Source organism: Notothenia coriiceps, unplaced genomic scaffold, assembly GCF_000735185.1.
Source record: "Notothenia coriiceps isolate Sejong01 unplaced genomic scaffold, NC01 NC01_scaffold00037250, whole genome shotgun sequence".
Lineage (NCBI taxonomy): Eukaryota > Metazoa > Chordata > Actinopteri > Perciformes > Nototheniidae > Notothenia > Notothenia coriiceps.
In genome coordinates this window covers 15541464-15564771 of record NW_011369951.1, presented here as the reverse complement: position 1 = coordinate 15564771, position 23308 = coordinate 15541464, and the positions used below count along the sequence as shown (strand labels likewise).

At 40.6% G+C, this 23308-nt stretch overlaps 1 protein-coding gene across 1 annotated transcript; it reads left to right on the top strand.

The window, feature by feature from the left end:
• The first annotated feature begins 14200 nt into the window (after positions 1-14200).
• On the top strand, positions 14201-23016 carry LOC104967370 (CUB and sushi domain-containing protein 2-like). The gene is made up of 7 exons (XM_010796778.1): positions 14201-14445; positions 14573-14759; positions 16450-16537; positions 17276-17402; positions 18737-18760; positions 19210-19272; positions 21564-23016. Exons 1-7 carry the CDS (start codon positions 14201-14203, stop codon positions 21721-21723), a joined length of 894 nt encoding a protein of 297 aa, XP_010795080.1. The 3' UTR covers positions 21724-23016.
• The last annotated feature ends 292 nt before the right edge of the window (positions 23017-23308 follow it).

Genomic DNA, 23308 nt, shown 5'->3' with positions numbered 1-23308 from the left:
CAGGGGCAGAACACAAGTGTTTTATAGCAGAGGTAGGCCACCTCAACTGGAAGAGCACAACGCTAACATTGTAGAAAATGTGATTTATCAAATAATAACATTAACCCTCAGGAAAAAGAGACATAGAAAATAAAAGAAGTTAAGCAGGAAGGAACAGAGAGAAAGACAGCTGTTTAAAGTGTAATTGTGTAGTGAAGATATGATGGAACTCTATATTCTATAGTGTGTGTGTGTGTGTGTGTGTGTGTGTGTGTGTGTGTGTGTGTGTGTGTGTGTGTGTGTGTGTGGTAGCAGGATGCTGTTGCTCCTGGCAGCAGGCCCGCACACCTTCCCTGTCATGGCAAATCATTGTCAAGAACCACACAGCCCCTCCACATACACACGGACACACACACACACACGGACACACACACACTTTTTCTGCTCTCTCTACTATTATGAGGGTCTGCTATGCACTCAACCATACCCGTTATTCTCTTTGCTTTCATATACACACAGAGCGGAAGACATCAACAAGCTGCAATCAAATTGTACTGAGCAAGTCCTTGGCTTTGTTCGGACATTTCAACCTCAGGACCAAGCTACATGCTCAGCGGTCCATAATTGAAACGTGTTTGTAAGCGTGTATTGAATGTGTATGTGCTTCATTTGAGTGCTTCAGCCTTGAAATTATAGAAAAAAGAGGCACATTGTTGTTTTCAGGCCGGAGTAGGGGGCTCAAAATGTTGCACACACATACACTGCCTTGTGCAACTGCATAGATTCTGGCAAAAAGGCATAGTGCTCGGATTTAGAGTAGAGTAAAGTGAAGGTCCAGGCAATCATTGAATTGAATGATGATAATCATCTCAGCTGTAAATTCTATTTTTGTGAAGACAATACCGTTTTGATGGGCACTTGCATAGAGGTTTAAACTATAAGTTTATTAGTGGTTTATTCTTTGCAGTAGCGTTGTACTGGACTGCTTTTAGAGGTCATTCAAATATTATGTCCACTTATGTTACACAGACTAGTACAACCACTAACTGATCTCATACAGTTAACTGTCAGAAAGTAAAAGAAAACGTATTATAAATGTACCGCTTTACTGCAAGGAGTTCCTAACAAAATGAAAAGGACCAAAACATATAGTCTATACTCCAGGTATGATGATTTCACACCCACACATCATCCTACACAACAGAGATGGATTAAGAAATGTGGGTTGTGTTAGCATTATGTTTGTTTCTCTGTGTGTCTTATATCCTAGTTTCAAATAACAGGCATGAACCAGCAAGAGGAGCACTATCATTATGCTCAGGAGGGAGCTACAATAATAAAAGAGATGTGGTGTGTGTGTGTGTGTGTGTGTGTGTGTGTGTGTGTGTGTGTGTGTGTGTGTGTCTGTACATCAGGTGATACTGACAGCTGCTTTAGATACTAGAGCACCACGAGCCAAACATGCTTCATCTCCTTCTGTGTCTGTTCCTGCTCCCTCTTTCTATTCTTCTTTCACCTTTTAATCTCTCTCTCTCCTCTCTCCTACTGTCTGTCAGCATATTTTACTCGCTGTATTGGCATACTGAATTGATTAATATGTGTTGAGCTTAAAAGGGGGATTTTGGTAGCTGCTCATGCAGCCACAAGTTTGAAAGTCTGCTTGACTACACTACATACTCCAGTGGAGCAGGTATACAATGTGTGTTATGGTTGCTACAGCCTGTTGCAGCTAAACATATCTGCTATATATATATATGTTTGATACACGAGTCAGTGGGATATATTGTTGTTTGGTTTGGCATCAACTGTAGCTACTAGCACCGACTGCTGACGTGCAAAATATGCCAGTACACAGTGCCATTTTCAGCACCCTACATTGTAATAGAGGTTTTTGTAATATTTTCTTATAGTATTCATAGAAAATATGTAAATGTTATCTAAATAAATTCCAGCAAATACAGGAAATTTGTCAATATTTAACAATAACTAAAAAGCATAACTGATCTAAATTTGATAGGTATGCCATTTTAAAATACAAATTTGTGGTTTATTTTTTTTAGGAGGTGAATATTAACCTTATTGCGTTCAACACACAGGTATTCATTAATCATGGGGCCTCATCACCAGCTGTGGAGCTGAGCAAAATACACTTCCAAGAGGATTGCGGTTGACTAAGAGAACAGCATTATTCTACTTATAAACATACATTTCTCTTAATTAATTTGTGACTTGATTGGACTGTAAACCCACTTTGCTTTTAATTATTTTTGATGCATTCTGACCTCAACAAATTCATATAATGCATATTCTAATCAACATTTTGACATCATGTATCAGTAAATCATAGCATTTTTGTTTGATGACCTTTCTTTTAGTTCACATGGAACAAAGACTCTCCTCTGATCACAAGTCTGTGTCCCCAAAGTTGAAATGAAACTCTCGATCTTAGAAAATCATTTTTTACCGTCCACTATTTTCAGTTTGACTCCAAGCTTGACACCTCTTGCGAAGCTGAATCCAACTCAGTGAACTATATCAGATGATAATCCCTCCCATCTAGCTACCTGCTGCTGACAGGCTCAACAGTCTGTAACCGTAAGTGGCAAAAACGTATTGACTGCTGTCAAACAGTGCAGAAAGGAATAAAATAAGAATCATTTGACAATATGCCTTCTAGTTTCATCACTGTCGGACAGATACAGAATAGATGAAAGTAGCTCTGTAAATCCATTTATTCATTTTCTACACCTAGTTGCATATCAGTGGAGCCTGGAGTCTGTACACTGGACAAAATGCACGCAAACACCATGAAAAAGTGTTAGAATCACTGTCAAGGATTGCAGAAAAGGTAGGACCCAAACGCAGACTTCAAAAATAAAAAATAGCGAGCTTTATTTCAAAGCCGATCAACAAAAAAGAAACATGGCATGGATAGCAAATAGGTAACACGTGGAACATACAATACCCAAACACGGTCGTGACGAACATGGAGGGAGACAGGAGAGACAAACAATGAACCGACAAGAAAACACAGGAAGAGACAAGACTAAATACAGGTAGGGGTAATCACGGGACAAGAAACACCTGGGCAGGGGAGGTAGAAACACAAGGGCAACAGGTGAACACAATTAGACAATCAAACACAGGAGGAAAAACACAGGAAGGCAGAAAAGAGACAGGGAGAACAGAACCACAAAACAATACCCATAACAAGACATACAAAACTAAAAACGTGACAAAACATCAAGATCGTGACAGAAAGGCTACCAGACCAAGACAGGACGAACACAGATACAGTATAGCTACACAACCACTACCAAACATTCATGGCAATTTAAAACCTGCTGCCTCACACCCACCTGAACAGCTTGCTCTCGGAGGAGGAATGGTAGGAGGAGGTGAAGGCTCATATAAGCATGAAAATGACATGCGAAATCTACTGGGAGGTGGAGGAACTAACCACTGTGCCACTTAACATAATTAGGGTTCTCTGCTTGATGCACAGGTGACCAACCATGCCCAAGCCATGTTAGCCGTTGTATCAAGGCCCTTCATGCTGGTGCCCAGATGAGGAGACCAACATAATCTCTGTCAGGCCCAGGGTTGCTTTAAACTAGCAACAAACGTTAATATTATTGAAAGACTAGGCAGTTCAAACCAGGTTCCAATGGCTAGAACACTATAATAAAATTAGCCAAAATATATTTTTATACTTTTCGTTTTGGCAATCAGAAATTAGCACACATGGGCGAGAGCTAGGCTTTGATCAACGTAGTGTCACTAGGCAAACTCAGAAATGACACAAAGACATGAAACATCAGATGCTACTGTACCAAAACAGAAGACAACATGTATCATACCATACCATTGCACTCTGCATAACTTATCATATTAAGAAATAATCAGCAGACCAAACAATCGATAACTACCTCAGAACAGATTCTCGTTTGACAATGAAGTTTAACAAAGAGAAAGGTATACACTTGGTTATCATTTTCCCAAGGTAACCTAAAAGAAGCAAATAATGGCAGACAGGGTGCTCAGGCTAAGGCTGCCCACATCGGACAAATGGGTGTTAGATGCAGGACTGAAGACGTTATCATCTAAAATCAAACAATGGGGGGGAAAAAGGAACAGACTGTAGAAGATATGATTCTTTTAAAAGGCCATTCTTTGGTCAAAATGTAATTCGAGGGATATGTTTTATGAAGCACCAGAGAATGAAGGCGCTGGGGTGGCAAAAGGAAAGGACAGACACTTATAAATCTTTGTATGTCTCTGTCTCTTCAGATTCTATTGCTGAGGACAGCCACACTATCACAAAACCCATGATCTGACACCAGTGTGTGTAGGTCATAATAACCTCTGCAGATTCCTGGGTATAACACCTGACACCCACATGTTGAATGCATGCACACACACACACACACACACACAAACATCTTTAAAACGTGTTGAAATAGATTTCACACAGAAAGCTCCAATCCAAATGCACTTGTTAGACCTGCCGTCCGCTGATGTGCTACCCACATGGCTGCGGTGTTTGTGGCTCAGTTGACCTAGATGTCACATTTATTCCTTCATCTTTGTACGGACATATTTGACCTTTATTCGACCTATTAACATGTATTTTACCTGTCTCCCGTTTCAGGTCTCATTGTGTTACCATGGCTCCATGATAACTATGTTAATCATATGTCTGTCGATTGGTCCATCACCTTTTTCTAGACTGAAATAGCTCAACAACGTAATTGCCGGTTTTTAAACATAAGTCCATGGTGCCCACAGGATGAAATCGCTATGGTGACCCCCTTACTCTTCCTCTAGTGCCACTTTGAGATTTTGTGTGAAATGTTAAGACAACTATTGGATGGTCTTGCACAGAGCTTGGTACAGACATTCAACTTAGCTGATCCCTTTACTTTCATCTAGCATCATCTTTGGGTCCACAAGGATTCCAATACCTTCAAAACTAATTTAATTTCAAACCTTTATTTATCCAGGTATATCCCATACCTCTCAAGGGAGACCTGCTCAACTAATGCAATTTCCACCAACCTCAGCTGCAGGTTTAATGCTAATTGGCATACATGTCAATGCTAACAGCCTTCACTAAGTTGGTAGACAGTGTACACTTAATACGTGCTAAACATCAGCATGCTCACAGTTCATTGACATTAGCTTTTCGCTCAAATCACTGCAATAGAGCGAAGTACTCCAATTGGGGACAAAGCTGTGTGTATTTCAGAAGCCTTCCCCTTACTTGCTGCCATGTTAGATATCCACCTCCATACACTGTCCTCATTCAGACAATCAGAGAAAGAAAATGAGAGAAGAGAGAAGCCAAGACACGGGCAGTAAAAGACAGAGGAGAGTAGGAGGGGGAAAGAGCAGAGTAGATTTGAGAGGCATTTGCCTGACAGGAATCCTGGATTTCCTTGTTGCAGACACACAAACGCAAGAGGGGAAATGATTCACTCGTTCTGCCAACCGTGGTTGATGCCAAAATGATAATCATGCCCGAATCCCTGCAATGATGCCAAAATCCATTGCCATTTCCCATTTCAGGCAATTGGCCAACATAATAAGTACATAATAGCATTTCAGTGTTTCCCCAAGATATGTTTTTTGGCTGTGTGAAAGAGGCCCCTAAAACAGCATTTTGATGCAATACTAAAACTCTCCATTGAAACCAATAATAATGAAATTCTGTGACAGCAAACCACGTGGTGATAAAGTTCTCCTGTAAAATCAACAACTGTCTGCCAAAGATTAAACCCTGAGTGGTGATGTCTTTAATCTGTGATGTTATCAAGAGGCAGATGCTGGAGCCTCTATCCTGATAATGAGTTGCAGCCTGGCTTACTTTTGTTTACAGTTTTATCACAGTCACTTAAAGCCTCCCCAGACTCCATGATATCAGCCTGATAATGGCCTGATTTGAACTGCGCAAGGGAACATGAGCTTCATGGATGACGACTTGTCATTTTATCCCATGTTGTGTGACACAGTAGAGCACCAAAGCACCCTATGGGGCATGTACACAGACTAGGATTATCCAATTGTTGCCATTTCTTTGTTGTCTCACGAGCCAACTAGGGGCACAGGTTTTATTGTGTCACACAATGAGTTTAATGATTTTGATGAATTACAACACAATGTGCTGAGCATGCTCTAAACGTTGGCCGTACTGCTTGAGTTTGAAGTTTACCAATCAATGTCAACTCTAACCCAGCCAGTGTCATTATTAACCTAATTATGAATTTTTTTTTCCTAGTTGTTTTTAAAAATGGGTCAAACAAATCTAATTCAAAAAGAGCTAGGCAATATGCAGATAATAAAATATATGATGTCATATTTATTTTGACTAAACTCGAATATATTCATATTGCAACACAATTGTAGGCTTGACTATTGGTGCTTTTACAACATTTTAACACAATTAAATTGTCGAGGAACAATAATCAATGTGGAGCTAATGTCCGAGGTTAAAGGAAAGAGGTCTGCTAAATTCCGAAAAATACAATTATTTTTATATATCAAATCAAATCAAGTTTTATTTATATATCACATTTATAAACGATTTTTGGTCGAGCCAAAGTGCTGTACATATAATAAAAATAGTCTACAGTAGAGACACTTTACAGCAAATACAACAGCACAGATTGTTCAGAATATCAGTATGAGAAAAACGACACCCTCTATCCTTAGACCCTCTCACAGTACAAGGAAAAACTTCCACAGTTTAAAGGGGAAAAAATGGGAGAAANCCGCTACGTTAGGTCATCTGCAGGCGGAGCAGGACACATGACATAATCCCAGTTAGTGGCTCGTTTCCCGTGCCTTTTTCATGATGTCGACACAAAAATTGATAACGCATGGACATCAATGTAAAAGGCGGGAGGCAATTCAAGCAACATCCGACGAGCAACCCGACCAAAGCGGGCGCTTATGAAAGGCTGAATAAATTTTTTTTTTTTTTTTTTTTTTTTTTTTTTTTTTTTTTTTATTTGGGGCTTGTATCTAATGGCTTAGCTATCACAGAGCTCTAGCCCATGGTGCTCCCCGTGCCTTGTAGAGGCTAAATCTGACGCTCCCTCCGCTTTAATCACGGACTACCGTCAAAGTGAACGCTGTTACGGTGTCATGATTGCTATCCATTACCGAGAAGAGGACTGCATCGACAATTTAGGTTTCCAATAATACGTCAGTAAACTGGATTGCTTAAAGGTTACTGGCAGGTACCTTTTAACAGACGTCATCAAAAATCTCCGCTTCGCTACCCTGACTGTTTCTGCAGTACAACAGTCATGGCTTTTCGGCATGTGTAATGCTCCGGCTACTTTCCCAGAGGTTGTGAATACCGTCCTATCAAGCATAAGTATTGATAACGCCTATTTGGATGAATCTCATCGTGTAACCCCACTTGGTAGATGCATATAGATCCTGGGGCAGGTATTCACACGCCTCGCACAGGCGTCTCTTACCTTGAATTGGGCCAATATGTGAGTTTGGGAAGCTACTGTCACCCTTATTTTAGGGGGAAGCCAGGTTGGCAAGGCCAAGTCCCGGACCGTGGGAAGCTAAGGTTGCGGCGGTGGCTGAATGTGCCGGGTGGCCGGCACCAGGAGTGGAACTCCGCCGCTTTCTCGGGGCATGGGCAGGCTAACTACAGGCAGTTTTTGCCCGGCACTTTTCCACTGTGACGCCAACCCTGACTAATTTGATAAGTCCCAAAGTGGACTACGTTTGACCCCTGAGTGCCAAACATGCATTTGAGTGTGTAAAAAACACTCCTTAAGTCACGCTCCCTGTGTCTCGCGTTCCTGATCTTCGCTAAGCCCTTTACACTTGAGGTGAGCCATGCATGCAGTGGGGGGCCGGTGCCGTTTTACTGGCAGAGGATGCGGATGGAGTTGATCATCTGTCTGCTATTTCTTCCCGTAAGTTTCAACAAAACATCAGGTCCGGTAGCTCTACCATTGAAAAGGAGACCCTTGCTTTTGTTGTTAGCTATCCAGCACTTTTGAAGTTTATGTCGGATCCAGTTTCTTTGGCCAGTTGCAAGTGGTTACCTGACCATAGCCCCATTGTCTTTTTGTCACGCATGTACAATCACAACCAGCGTCTCATGTGGTGGGCTCTGATCGTCCAAAGACTACAACCTGCAAATCCGACACAAAAAGGGTTCAGAGAACGTGTTGGCAGATGCTTTGTCCAGAGCCTGTAGTGATGGTGTTCTGTGTTCCATTATGGTTATTATGTGTTTGGTTCGACAAAAACCCTGTGGGTTTGTCTTAAGGGAGGGTGTTACCAGCAGCTGGGCTTCCCTGGGGCTGTTTAATTCTGTTTGTGTGTGTGTGTGTGTGTGTGTGTGTGTGTGTGTGTGTGTGTGTGTGTCCGATGCCACTGGTCGTCCCGCCCTCGCCACATCTGAAGAGGTGATTTGATAAGACGTCATCCAATCTCCGCCCTCTTCCGGCACATCTTCCGGGGGAGGAGTACAAAGGCTGTGAACGAAGACCATTCTGGGGGCTCTGTTTTGTAGACAGTCGCCTCTTGTCACGCTATTTGTTGTGTTCGTAAACCTCGTAAAACCTTCTGTACTTAGCTAGACTGCTTAGCAGAGTGCTAAGTAGTATGTTGTGTGTGGTAACGTGTAACAGCTTAGACCCAGGTAGCTTAGCTCCTGTTGAACAGCATTTAGGATTTGTGAAACGTGTAACAGCTTAGACCCAGGTAATAAGCACCTGTTGATCAGCTACAGCTGTGTGTGTGCAGTCTGTCTCATTTCATTTGTACCACGGTTAACGTGAGGTTTTGTTTTTCCCTTTAAATATTACTCTGGATAAGCCCTATAACTCTCTTTTGGAGTTCTCTTTTTGTTGATGGTTAGACCATCCGTTTGGCATTATTTGTTCGTTCAGGCTGCTTGCCTGCCTTTTGTTATCTCATATTGTAATAAAACCACCTATAATTATTACCAATTCCACTCTGGTCGTGTCGATTCCCTTTGGTTCCCCTAGCCCATTAGGGAATGTAACACTACACATTTTCTCTTTTTTTCTACTGAGTCCACGCTTCAAAAAAGAGTGAAGACTTTAAGCTGCTATGTTAAATCCGCAGTGAAGGAAATGACATTGACTCATACTGACCCCAAAATCTAATTTGTATAATATTTCCCCACATCATTTTTCTACATGATGCCAAACTACATTTTGTTTGTCCTATCTGGTGAACAAGAGTGTATACTATAGTCTGTATTATGAAGATCACTGAGCAAATACCAGTGTAATGAAAGAACACTAGCCATTTGAAAACAGAGGAGAAAAAACAATCAAGTACAATTGTGGCAGGTAGAATTTCAACTTTAACTGTGCACCACAATAGTCAGCACCAGTGGACAAGTCATTAAAAAAAATAACTATGAAACCGTCCATCCCATCATCAAAGATTATAAACATTAACAACAGAATTATTTATAGAATTTTTTTCCAGGGTTGGCTACTAAAAATAACTAAATCACACGCACACACAAACACAGAATTGCACACATGCACTCTAAACTTAAAATGAGGTTTTCTAAAGAACAGAAAAAGGTGAAGGGAAATGTTGGAACAATCTGAAGATGGGGAAGGGAGGAGCAGACAGGAGAGAAGAAGAAACAGAGACAGAAAACATATATTTTTTTCACTTTGTCTTATTTGTTGGTGACTTCTTTAGAACCAACATTACGTGAACCCCAAGTTAAAAACTCAAACAGGAAACATTTACAACAAAAACTAATATGTTATATATAAAAAGGTGCATCAGTGTTTGTGTCTGGCTTTTTGTGTGTATGACTAAATGTGCAATCATGCATGAGGAAATCAGTGAAATGTAGGCATGTTTCAAACTGTCTCCCAACAATTTGAAGATACCAAATCAGTTAAACAAAGCATCAGTGAAGACCATCTGTTCAGCAAAGCTTGCACATACGCACAGAGTCCAGTAGGTAATAAGCCTTGTATTGGACTATAAATGCAAGACAAATACAAATGGAAGAATGCCATACTGATACCATAAAGTGTAAGAAGCACAAATACAATTCAATCTCATGACACAAAGTAAGATATCAACTGTTGTTTTTAAAATATATGCAAACATATAATCATCATAAAAGGACATTGGTTCTTTTATGTTTGATACAGTTTCAAGTCTCTCTCTGGAGGGTGTAGGAATGGCTGTCAAGCTGTCTTTGTGACAGTGTTCTGAATTCTTTTCAGAAAGAAAAACGCTGAAGGTGCCACCCAAGCTGTCACTTTATAAATTGAAATGATAGCAGCTACTTATTAATTAATCAATCAATCAAAACAGTTGTGGATGATATATCTTTTATATCAAATCTCATTATTTCATTACTTTATACCTACAGCAGGCTATCATCTGGGATGGACTTTTAATTCCCACAATATTTCTTAGCCTGAGCCAGCGGCAACAGAATGTAATTGTCTAAATGTCATCACTTTGTGTTTTGGCTGGTGGATAAAAGCCCTGTTTCTGAAATAATAATTAGCTCCCCTGCGTAAAATGTTAATAGAGTGCTATCTCCTTGCAGGCAACTTCTTAAAAAACAACCTGTAACTTTTTTTTGATGAAGGATCTCTGCACAAGCTAATGGGTAACAATAATTGACCAATGCAACATTCTTACTTGCTGCGTACTGTATCTAAAGGCCTTCTGCACACTGCTGAGCTTCCTGCATTAAAGGAAGGTCATGGCAAACATGTGAAGCATTAGGCGTGAAATGTGCTGTTGTTATACATCAGCTATAGATAAAGTTCACTGGATGGAAGTGAGTCATGTCTTAAAGGTCACATATCATGCTATTTTTAGGCAATAGCATAGGTCTCAGATATACAAATATATACAAAACATGTTTATGAAGTGTTTTGCTCAAAATACCAAACAGATCACCCATTCTAGCCATGCCTCATATCCCTCTATTTCACTCCCTGTTTCAAAAGTGCTGATTTTGGGTATAAAGCTTTAAAAAAGAATTGCTAAGAATAAAAAGGAGGGGGCTGAGCTCATGCGGGACCCAGCAGCTATTGTCTAAACTAAATACTGCCGTGATGAAACGCCATATCATGGATTATCAAGGATTATTTCTGAAACAGTATGGATCTCAAAGGCTTTCTCTCTTGCCGGTTATACCACAAGGTGAGTTCCTTTTTATTTCCTGCTTCTTCACACACATGCTCTCCAGTACAGGTTAGCTCTGAGTGTTAGCGATGCTAATGTAAACACAGACCATACTACGTCCAAAACAGTCAGGCATTGCTTCTGATAGCAACTTTCTGATAGTGCCGTGGGTCGACATTTCCGATATTACGTCATATCGGACGCAAACCTGGATCAGCTCCGTTGTACCCACGTTTTTAGAGATTTGGGTACGGAGGAAAAGAGAGAGGTTTTTATTTTCTGACGATGCGTGAGTTCCCGGACACACCGGGGAAACATATTTATGTAGAAAATACATCAAAAAGTGCATTTTGCATGATAGGTCCCCTTTAAATCTCCATTACTGTTTGTTTTAAACACAACTACAACATGGCTCTTCCTTCAAGTGCATATAAAAGGGTAAATTACATGGTTGTTAGGCACCGGAAAGCTTTAAAAAGAAGAACGAGGTTGATAAAGCAGAATAGTGCAAAAAAGGAAGCTTTCATTTACAAAAAGTTTACTGAAACAACAAAAATGTAACTGGACCATTTCAATAAAACTAAATTAACTGTAGCAAATAAACACCAGAAACATTAAAACCGCAGCCTCACAGCAAGTGACCCACTCATTTCCTCCTGAAACATACCACCTGCCCAGGTAAGTATAGAGTGGGCTTAATGGAGCAAGCATCCAAATCACACCCAGCAATGAACACACCGTTAATAGTCATTTATACACCCTAATTGATAATGCATGCTACAACTGGAGGTCGACCACAACTGTGCCCACATTCAAAAGCAAACTAAAAACAGGACTATTTACCCAAGCTTAAGGATCATTACCGTTGATGTTTGGGTTTTTTATTGCTGTGTGGTTGGGCATAGCCTTGTTTTTACTGCTGTATTTTCATACTTGTGTTTTTTTTTTTTAAACTACCAGTTAAAAGAGAGAAAAAGCAACAAGGTCCTAGTATTCCTTAACTTCAGGTCTATCCTAAGTCTATTGTTTGTTTTAAAATCAGCAGGGCAAGAACCATAAGGACCAAATAATATGACTTCAATCACCAACAATAACCCTTAAATGAAAACTTAACATTTCATTTGCTGTAAACATTATTGAAACTAAAAAGGTTCCGTGCTTAAAAAAAATACAGAAACAACAAGATGTTCAAAGGAAAGCAGATATATGCAGGGGTGCACATAAGTGGTACGCAGGTACGCATGCGCGGCAACAATCTGAAATGCGTACCGTCACTTGTGTCACAAAGCGCATTTGCGTACCGATGTATATGTGAAGCCTTTCCATAAGGCCGTTGGATCACCGGACGACGGAGTCNTAACAGTCAGCAGGCTTTCCAACATATCTGGAACAATACATGTCTAAAATATGTGTGTGATATTAAAGTAACTGATATGTATTACTTGTATTGGCCAACTATAAACAGCTATGTTGTAAACATATCTTTAAGATACCTAAAGTATGTGAAACTGTGTGTGTATTGAACTGATGGGGGAGGGGGCCGAAGAGAGGAAAGTCTCTGAAGAATGTGTGTGTGTGAAAGCTGCAGTAATATTGTTATGCCTCAAACTTAAGGGTCCTCGGCTGGCTCGCGCTGATTCGCTACGGAAGCTCGTAGTTTTTATATCACCCAATGAATGGACTCTACTCTTCTGGGAGGAGAATCCGACACAACTCCTCCCCGTTGTTTTTGCATGTAAGCCTGTTGTGTCTTTAGACCGCTCTTTTTTGTCTTCAGGCGGTCCAGATAGTAAGAATTCCCAGAGGGGAAAAGAGCAGGAGTACTCCTTTGTATTGTATTGTTACCTTTTATCATTAAAAAGATTATTGTTTAACTTGTATCCTGGTGTTTTTGAATCCCTTCCTTTAAGATTTTACCCAGCTCACCAAACGAACACGCGGAGCCGAGGTGGGCTTCAGACCACACTCAGACTCCTACAACAGGCACCCCAGAAGACCTTGCCCTCAGAACCATCCGTCAGGATATTCAGACTCTGCACGGTGCCTCAGTTTCTTTCCAAGTCTCCACTATAAAGCAACCAAAGAAGTCTTTCCAGATAGACAACGCCTTTACTGCTCAGCGCCTCGGGTTAGCTGAACATACCTATCCAGTGGCTACCCTTCAGAAAAGGTACAAGCACCTCCAAGACTTGCCTCTACACGGCTTCAGTCAAATCTCACCCTTGTTGCTGATTGGAGCTGACCAGCCTCACCTCATAAACCCAGTGGAACCTGTGCGTTTCGGACCACCTGGGGGTCCAGCTGCAATCCATACACGGCTTGGATGGACACTTCAAGGGCCGGCACAGATTCTTCAGTCCCAGTTACAGCCTCACCAATGCCTTTTTACATCCCTCAGCCCACTTGCAGTCGAGGTGCAGCGCAACGTGGAGAAGTTGTGGCAAGTTGACACCCTGCCTTACAGGTCTGAGAAAGATGTGACCAGGTCTAAGGAAGACCAGGAAGCCATTAACCTAGGGGTGGGCGATATGACGATATATATCGTCGTGACGATATTAGGTAAAGTTTACATTTTAATTGTTTGGCACTGACTTTTCCTCATTGATGTTTTATGTTTTACTTAGTTATGTTTTACCCTCCTTTTCATGTTTATTGATGTTCACTGCTAGTGCTACCTCAGAAAGTTCATTTTTATACTGAGAAACTGTGCCTTGAAGCCATATCAACATGTTGAATTGTTCATTCAGGGATTCATTTCAGAAGTAAAACCAGCTTGAAATGGTATTTTGGTCTGTTACTCCTTTCTGTTTTAGTTTCTGTTACCGTGTAGGTGGTTGTTCTGTTAAGTAACTTGAAAAATAACCATAATAACCGACATGAAAAAATATCGTGATATATATATATCTTCTATCGTGATACTGCTTGAAAAATATCGTGATAATATATTTTTCAATATCGCCCACCCCTACCTTCTAACCTACTGGAGGCTAAGACAAAGCAACTAACCGTGAATGGAGTACTTAGGTATGCAACACCTATGCTAAGGAGAAAGGATGCACCACTACGCCAGGCATCCAAGGAAGCAGTATTGCCAAGCCTCAGGACTACAGAGTTAAAGCGGTTTGCCATATGTGGTATTGCCATCTCCCAACCAAGGGCATCGACTCCAGATGTCACACCGTTACGCACTTGGAGTGATTTAGTGGAGGCCAAAGCCAAGGAACTTCACGGGGCAGCCAAGCTTGATGACTCATCGTCAACTGACTCTCCTACAGCAGAGATGTACAACAGGGCAGAGCAGAATGTTCCAAGACAAGTTCAGCTGGACAGCTTCACAGAAGAATACCATCTACTAAAGTCTGGCAAACCTATCCCTTCTAGCAGTTGTCTCCTATGCCTCACGCCTCAGTATGACACAGACTGCAACCTTATCAGAGTCGGAGGCAGACTCCGGCAGGCAGAGGACCTTGATCCGACAGTTATGCACCCAGTTGTACTTAACCCCAGCCATTCGTACACCAAGCTCCTCATTCAACATGTTGATGCTCTTCTCTGTCACCCTTAACCTGAGAGTGTTCGCCAAGCTTCGCCGCACAGTATGGATCCTGCGTGGGCGAGAGGCTGTTAGGCGGCACCAGCACAGCTGTACTGAATGCTGTAGATGGAAAGCAAAACCTGCTTCCCAACAAATGGCTGACCTACCCGTGGCCCGCCTCAGGCTATTCAAGCCTGCCTTTTATTCAACTGGCATGGATTGCTTTGGCCCCTTTCTGATCAAATTGGGACGACGCAATGAGAAGCGGTGGGGTATTGTGTTCAAGTGCCTCCCCACAAGGGCCGTTCACATTGACTTACTTACCTCTGTCGATACAGACTCCTTTTTAATGGCCTTCAGAAGGTTCATTGCCAGACGCGGAAGGCCATCAGAAGTCTACTCCGACAACGGAACCAATTTCAAAGGTGGAGAAAGGGACCAACATCCACACACATATACATACAGTACACTACACCTGCTCCAAGGCTGTAATACTGTGACTGTTGTGGTGATATCTTCAGTAAAAGGAATTAACCACTACCAAGACTCCCATGTTCTTACCGACACCCCAAGGCGTTCGTCATTCCGAGTGGAACTTTCATTATACAGTCCTTCCTCAACTCCCTATTTTTCAATCAACATCACTGCCCTATTCTGGAACAACAGTGTGGCACAGTCCACACTACTGCGCTGGGCAGGTTCTTGCTAAAGAGATGTATTTAAATTTGACTCAATTGTTGATTCAGGTTATACAAATCAGATTTTGAAATACCATTTTTTTTTTTTTTTAAATACAGGATTAATGTGGTTTACCAAGAAGTGTTGCAAGGTTGCATGTATACGTGAGGTTGCAAGGCGTACCGTAGAGAATCCAGGACGTTACTTCAGCCAATAATTAGTTCCAGCACGTATCCTCACATAAAACCTACATTTGGTTTATTTACACCTCCCTGTGCATTCATAATGTATCTTTGATGTACACAAATGGGGCTTCTTTAAGCTGTGAATTTAGTCAATCAACTCCTTTAAATGTGAACATATTGAATGCCAAAAGTGTTTAAAAGGAAAAACAAAAATAAGAAAGTCACCTTTCATGTTCCATAGAGACTGTTAAACTTTGTTCGATGTGGTTTTTGAAGCTGGGACTTCTGAAGATCGTGTCTTCAGCTGGGGAATGGATTAAAAACCGGATCCTGTTTGACTTGATTACAGAGGAGGACAGAGGGCATATTGGAGGAACCGAGTGGGATGATTTTAAATGATAGTCAGGCAGGAATGGATAACAGAAGGGTGTAAAAAGGAAGGAAGGAGGCAGAGACAGACCATTGTTCATGTTGCGGATGACAGAAAGAGTACGGAAGGAGGAGAGTCAGACTGGTTATGGCTTAGTTGTGATTCCTGGAAAGCAATTTATTTACAGTTAGAAGATGACATTTCAATTGTTGATTTGGGGGTAAAGCGTTGCTGCTTTGGCCTCCTAACAAGAGAGGGTGAAGAGAGGAAAAGAAGGAGGTTGGGGAGGGCCCAAGTACATGAGGGGCAGAAATATTGCTGATCAGGGAAGAAGACAGGGTGAAAACTAAAATAACGTTGATATACCACAATGTAAAATTCAAGAAATGAAGAGGTAGCTACATATGTATCTACATGCTAAGAATATTATCACATGCCTCATACTTCACATGTGAAACAGCCTTTAACTGAATGTCGTTATCTAAGAACAAACAACAATCTGCTTTTTCACTTTTCAGGTTACTGCAGAATCCGACCAGAAGACTTTTGTCTACCAGGGTCATACTCATAGTAAAGACTTTGGCAAGTTCCATCTAACCAGGCAAGGTAGGTCTTTCCGTGACATCAGCATCAATAACAAACACAACTAGAGAGCCACTCGCAGAGCGGAGAGGCCAACGCTGCAATCACACACTCCTTGGATGGTCCAATTCCCTGAGTTGCAAAGTCGTTTGATGTGTTAACTGCCTTTTTAAGTCCTTTTTGTTTGAAAAATATTGACTCTTAAAAGCTCAGAGCGTTTAAACAATCAGTTTTTGAATTGTTGTTCCGACCTGAAAGGGTATAGACGGATTTTTTCCTGCCCAATTATTCTGACACCACATGAATGCAGCACAAATGCCAAACATGGCGCAATGTTAACGAAGGTGAAACATAATTGTTGTATCTGCCCCTTCATTTGGTTCTTCTCCAAAATGTAATGAGGTCTTGCTTGGCCCGTGCTACAACATTCCACCAAGTTTCATTAAAATCTGAAGAAACTGCCCTGAAACAGACAACTGTGCCAGACACATTAGCTGCTTGCCAGATGTGACAAACAACACAGCCTTGATATCTTCTTTTGACACTATGTCATACTGAAAATGGGAATATAAATATTAGTTCAAACTGAAGAAATATTAGCAGCAATATTGTGTAATGTAAAAATAAATTACATTTCAGACTGAGTAAACACTGAAACAGAACTCAAGTGTAAAGACTAAAAGGACAGATCCTCTATTACACGTGCACAAAAGGGTGTTAATGTGTTCATGCATGTGTGGGTTCCTCTGTGTCTGTCCCCAGGCCCTGTAACCATGGCAATGGACCCATCCAACCCCTACACCAACAGCAGCTCCGTGGCAGCCGCCATCTTAGTTCCTTTCTTTGCCCTCATCCTGTCTGGATTCGCCTTCTATCTCTACAAGCACAGGTACGCTATATCCTCAGAGTAAAAACAGACAATACAAACTTACAAATGATTAAAAGAAAAATCCAGCTTGATAATTTCCTCATACAGATATAACAAAAAAAATGTGGTGACCGCCACAATTAAATATCGTCCGCCACAAATAGATCTCATATTCATTTTTTTTTTTTTTTTAATTTAATTTTGGTGTTCTAATGTATAGTGAGATGGGCTGATGATCGGAAGGTTGCAAGTTCAAATCCCGCCTGGAACACCACTACTAGTGTGCCCTTGAGTAAGGCACTTAGCCCTCAGTTACTCCAGGGAGAATGTCCCTGTAATTGATCATTGTAAGTTTCTTTGGAATAAGGCGTCTGCTAAATGCCTAAATTGTTAATTGCAAATTATATTTTTGGGAGAAAATAGAATAGAATCAAATTCAGTGGGAAACACTGCCAGAAGAAGACAAATACCACAATGTCTTTACGGTAGTTAGAGCTCAAAGGAAAGCAAGGGAAGCCTTTGCATATCAAGACATTTTGGTATTGTAAAAAAATCACCAAATATTCCAACCCAGTAGAAAAATCCTCTTTAATTACTCTGAATATAGAATACTTATGGGAAATTAGGATAAATAAGTGCTGGCAGACATGTCATTTACCAAAGACTTTCCAAATTGGCAGTCCACTAGCATTTGTGCTTTCGCCAAACCAACATCAAAATAGAGCCTAATGCCGATTTTTGTCTTTGAAAACGTCATATATTTGTGAGTGACTTCAAAACTAAGTAGAAGAGTAGCTGTTTGATAAACCCCTTGTCCTTAAGCTCTATTGAAATACATTAAGTGGACCAGATACCTTTTTTGGGAGGAGAGGCAGGTTTAAAGAAATGTTCAAACATAATTAAAGCTTTAAAACTCCAAAGCGTACTATGAAGATTACATCTGATTGACCTTAGATTTTAATTATTGTTCCTGGAAATTTCACAAAAGACTGTGCCTTAAGATGCCAGATTATTCTCAGCTATATTGAGGGTAAAATGTCATCATTAACGTTTCCAATATTAGACCTATTTAAGATTCTACATCTTAGGGCGGTTCTGACCTTTGCACTTAATCACTCAAACTTTTACAAAGTCATCATACTCATCTAACAAAAGTCATTACTGCAGTGCACACTAATCTGTTGGCTTGTCATTAATGGTAGCTGTATGCTACTTTATCTGCAGTGAAACATGTCCTGACCTCATTGAGGCAACAGTCTAATGCATTGTTAGAAAGTTAGTAAATTGCATGGCTGTAGTGTTTACTGACTTGTGAGAATAGTAAATCCTGATAAGACCGTGACTCCTATTTACAGGTCTATGAAGATGAGTGCTGCACGGTATGGGGAAAATATGTTGATATCATTATTTTGAATACTGCAATCATGACCGTACCTGTTATAATAAACAGACACTTTTAGTACACAGCAGGCTGGCTGTTGAATTTAAATAAATCTATTTGAAAATGCTTATATTGAACACATTGAATATGGAAGTATGCACAAAAAGCATCACCAAAATAATATACATTTTAGTTGTAAATGTTTCTATGATGCTCTTTTACAACACAAAACATCCCTATTGTATAATACAGCAGACTTTTTCGATATACTGTATTGTGCAGCTTCTATTTTGATATAAAGGATATATTGTGCTGCCCAGATTTACACAGATATTGACAGTACAGTTGGATTTAGATACAATAGCTACCAACACTAATATTACTTTGCAGTGTGTTAGCTGTGTGCAATGATAGCCGATGTATATTAAAGCTGATGGTTGTATGCAGGACATTGTCTGCTGAGACAGATGACAATGAGAGACCAAAAGACACCTGGGGGCCTGGCGGCAGGTAAGACCTGTCAACCACCTGGTTTCCAACAGCAACCAGACCTCCGCCGCCGCCACATCCTCCGTCAAACTCTTCATCTCTTGTTTTTGGTTTTAAAATGTTTCTTCATGCTGTGAAGTAAGGCTGCACAATTCACCAAAATATGACATTTGTATTGTCTGTTCTGAGCTCAGATCAGTACTTTGTCCTACATTATTTGTATTGTTAGAAAACACAAGCTTTTCAACCAATTGAATAGATATTCAGAGGGAAATGGAACACACAGACTCCTCATCTCAGATGAAAGTAATTGTTTTAGTTGTTGCAGCCTTACTATGTCATAATAGCCACCTTTTAACGCTTGAAAGCGATGTAATTTGTCTTTAATCTCATTGTCATCTCTCAGTCAGCATGATGTCATCAAGAAAAAACACAGTTTTTGATGTTCTGTTACGTTTGAGTAATACTATGAAGTGTGAGCAAATATACATCATCCTGTATTATTTTATTTTTGTATTTGTTTCATCTATACTAGACAGTAGGTGTGCATTTAGTTAACATAACGCCCTAGCCAAACAAAATGCTAAGCTGGAAGTAGAACATTGCTTTACATAACAATGCAATAACTTAAATAATACAACTAAAAGAGAGGTGTGAGTGTGCACACTGCAGATCTATATGTCAATACAGTATCTATAATACTGTCAAAGCAATTGTGTGAGCTGTTTTTCATTCTACCAATAAAACTAAAGTATTGCACCTACAGCCACAAACAGAAACTAGTGCAGAGACTTGAACTACTGCCATGCAGGGAGGTCTGCCTTGTGTGTTGGTGTGTGTGCAGTTTTGTAAAGTAATGGATTGAGCATGTAGGGTAGGCTTAGTGGCTCCCCAGGGTTGGATTTCTACCAGTGAGTATTCACACACACACACACACACGTACACACACTCTTAATGAGGTCAGAGTCAAACAGTGTTTCGGTTGCAGCATTCCTCGCTGCTAATAGTTCCACAGGGTTTGGAAGTAAGTGATTATATCTAACTGGATTATAGGACCTGATTATCTAAAAAAATGTAATCTGCGACAAACACACGTTAGAAGAGTGTATTTCACTGCATAACCTTTTGAATCTCTGCAGTAAGTTTCCTAAAATCCTTATTCAGGCACATTGACTAATAATGTGTCCTTTTGAACTTAAACCATTGGGCACCATTTACAGGATGATGGGAGGTTGCATGTACTGAGACTCACATGAGATCAGCAGATGGGATCTGGTTAGCTGAACCACTGAAGCTGACAGTTGCTACGGTTCATGTGATCGCGCCTGCCAACCATTTCCATGCAATTTGTAGATGTATACCAGAACCAGCTCTTACTAAGGGGGCAACTTTAATCCCAAGGCTAAAGCTCTTGCCCATCATGTTAACAAGACAGTTGAGAGGACAGAGAAGGGTATTTTCAGTTAACTTATCTGAATAAATTGTCTTTTTTTAATTGGTTGTAGAACTAAATAGGACTATATAAAATAGAAATATATTCTTTTTTGTATGAATTGGTCATCAATACACCAACAATTTGTAATCATTTGCAGGTTTCTCTGTATGAGTAGTGTTCAAATATTCTGCTGTTCAGTAGTTCTTGAACTCATACATCCCTAATATTTCATTACCACCAGTGCTTTCTATATCACTGATGTGGAATAGGCAATGCAAGGACAATTATAAAATTCTGTTTGTGGTTTGCCTTGCTGCATGTTGATATGTTTCACAAACAAACATTAACAACTTAAACATGTAATGCTGTTTTGCAGACAGCTAAATATTTCTACTTAAAGCTCTATTTTGAAAAGGCGGGGGTCAAAAAGGCTCCAAAAAAATCTCAAGGACTCACAAACCACAGAAGAACATGATCATCACTTGAGTCACATTTCTGGCCACCTCACATATAAAATATATTTCACCAGGCTTTTTGGTTCACCAACTTCAGAGAAAAATATATTGATGTTAAGCAGGTAGTTGCTCCACTTATTCACACATCACTGATTCACCTGGGCTCAAACTAGACTTGACAGATATGATTTTAAATGGGAGAGTTGGTAAGAGCTCATATTAAAGAAAGGAAGCAGGCACATTTAAGCAAATTCATCCTAATGTCTAACATATCTTTGAGTTTGTCTTTTGCTTGTCATTGTCTTGTTAGACCTGCACCGTTTTGGTTTACTGTGTTTTCTTTTTCCAAACGTTGTCAAGTTATCCTTGTATAACCAAATACCTGCGATGAACACCATGTCTGTCTTTCCTCTCTCTTGCAGGACACGTCCCAAGGTCCAGTTCAATGGCTATGTCGGTCATGAGAGCTCCAACGGTCAGGCATCATTTGAAAACCCAATGTATGACACCAACATGAAGCCCACTGAGGCTAAGGCAGTTCGATTTGACACCACACTCAATACAGTCTGTACCGTAGTATAGTACAACAACCTGCCACCACCTAAACAGTGGTTCAGTCCAACCTCCCTGTCGCAGTCTGTGCTGTGGTTTCACCAAACTGAAGAAAGAAGAAATTATTTGGAATTGTTACTGTGAGCAGTTTGTGTTGTAGCATGCTGGTCCTCTGGCAGTATAACCTGCACAGTAATGCAGCTCTGCTCCACCTCCTACCTGCAAAAAGGTATCACCCTCCTCTACCCATAGTCGGAAAGAGCGAAATACGTTGGAACCAGTACACAAGGGAGCAGACAATGAAGTTATCAAATGTGTTGTTGAGGAGATCAACACTGGGACTAGAATTATTCTGAGGCATGTTGCCATTAAAACACCAAGGAAAAACACAAAAGATGGTACAACTAATTCCTTCAAGAGCGACAACCTCACTGTACAGTGTGTGTCCAGTGTCAGATGACTATTGCAAAAATCAACCTTATTAAGTGCTTTGTATGGCCCATGAATACCCTCCCTGCAACCTGAATGTGGTTTAACCAACCTGACCCCACACCCCACGCCAAATTTGCACAGTGTAGGCTCTTAACTTAGGAAGTCCCCTGCTGCAGGCCAGACATGGGTGATGCAAGGGGGAAGCACATGGACTCACACTCTTTTATCCCCTTCAGACATCAAAAAGTAATTTGATTGTTCCTTATGTGTCAACATAAAAAACATCTCTGGTGCTGGACCAAAAAAAATCCCTGTAGACCTCCATCATGCTTGACTTGACGGGACTAGACTCTGACGTAACTTCAGCTCTCAGATTCTGTTTTGGGGGAATCTGATGTCAATCGACTGCTGTTCAATGGACCACCAAATGCAGTCAATGCAGTGACAAGCTCAACACATAAATTCCTTAAAAGCTCAAATCTCATCCAGTACTGGATACTAGTATTAGATTTGTACTAGGAACTGTGGACTAGTGCTGGACAAGCCAGGGTCAAATAACAGTTGCAGATACAATTAAAATGTTTGTTTCAGCCTACGTAGAGAACTGAATGGCTTCAACAATATCAGGAAAATCACAGAGTGAGATATGTTGACTTGTCAGATTCTCAAAAAGATAACTGTGAGGTGGTGTTTACGTTCTGCCACTTATGACCTACTTATGAAGTATTTGAAAACTAATGTATGCTTAAACATATCAGATCAAACATTTGCAAATGCTATTTTTCCCAAGTTTATTACAAGACCCTGTGATCTAGTTCTAGATGAGTTTTTGCCGTTTTTAAAATATTCTATGGACGTACTATACACTTAAAATCAATACGATGTACAATATTCAACACTAGCACTAGGCAGACTGCGCTAAACCTGAAAACCAGACATTTGAGTTGCCGGGCTGGTGTCCACAGAGGCCTGTCTCACACAATCAAAGAGTCAGACAGCTGATTCTTGTTCTTGGACTGGCCAGGATTCAGAGTTTGGTGGCTGAAAAAGAGGAAGCCTGGAGGCAATAAGCTGTCAAGATCTTCAACTGCTGCAATCAGCTGCGGCCAAATCCTGGAAATGATTCGTCTTCTCCCAACTCTGGGCGGGATTATCAGTCAAGTGTTGACTGATTTATTTTCTA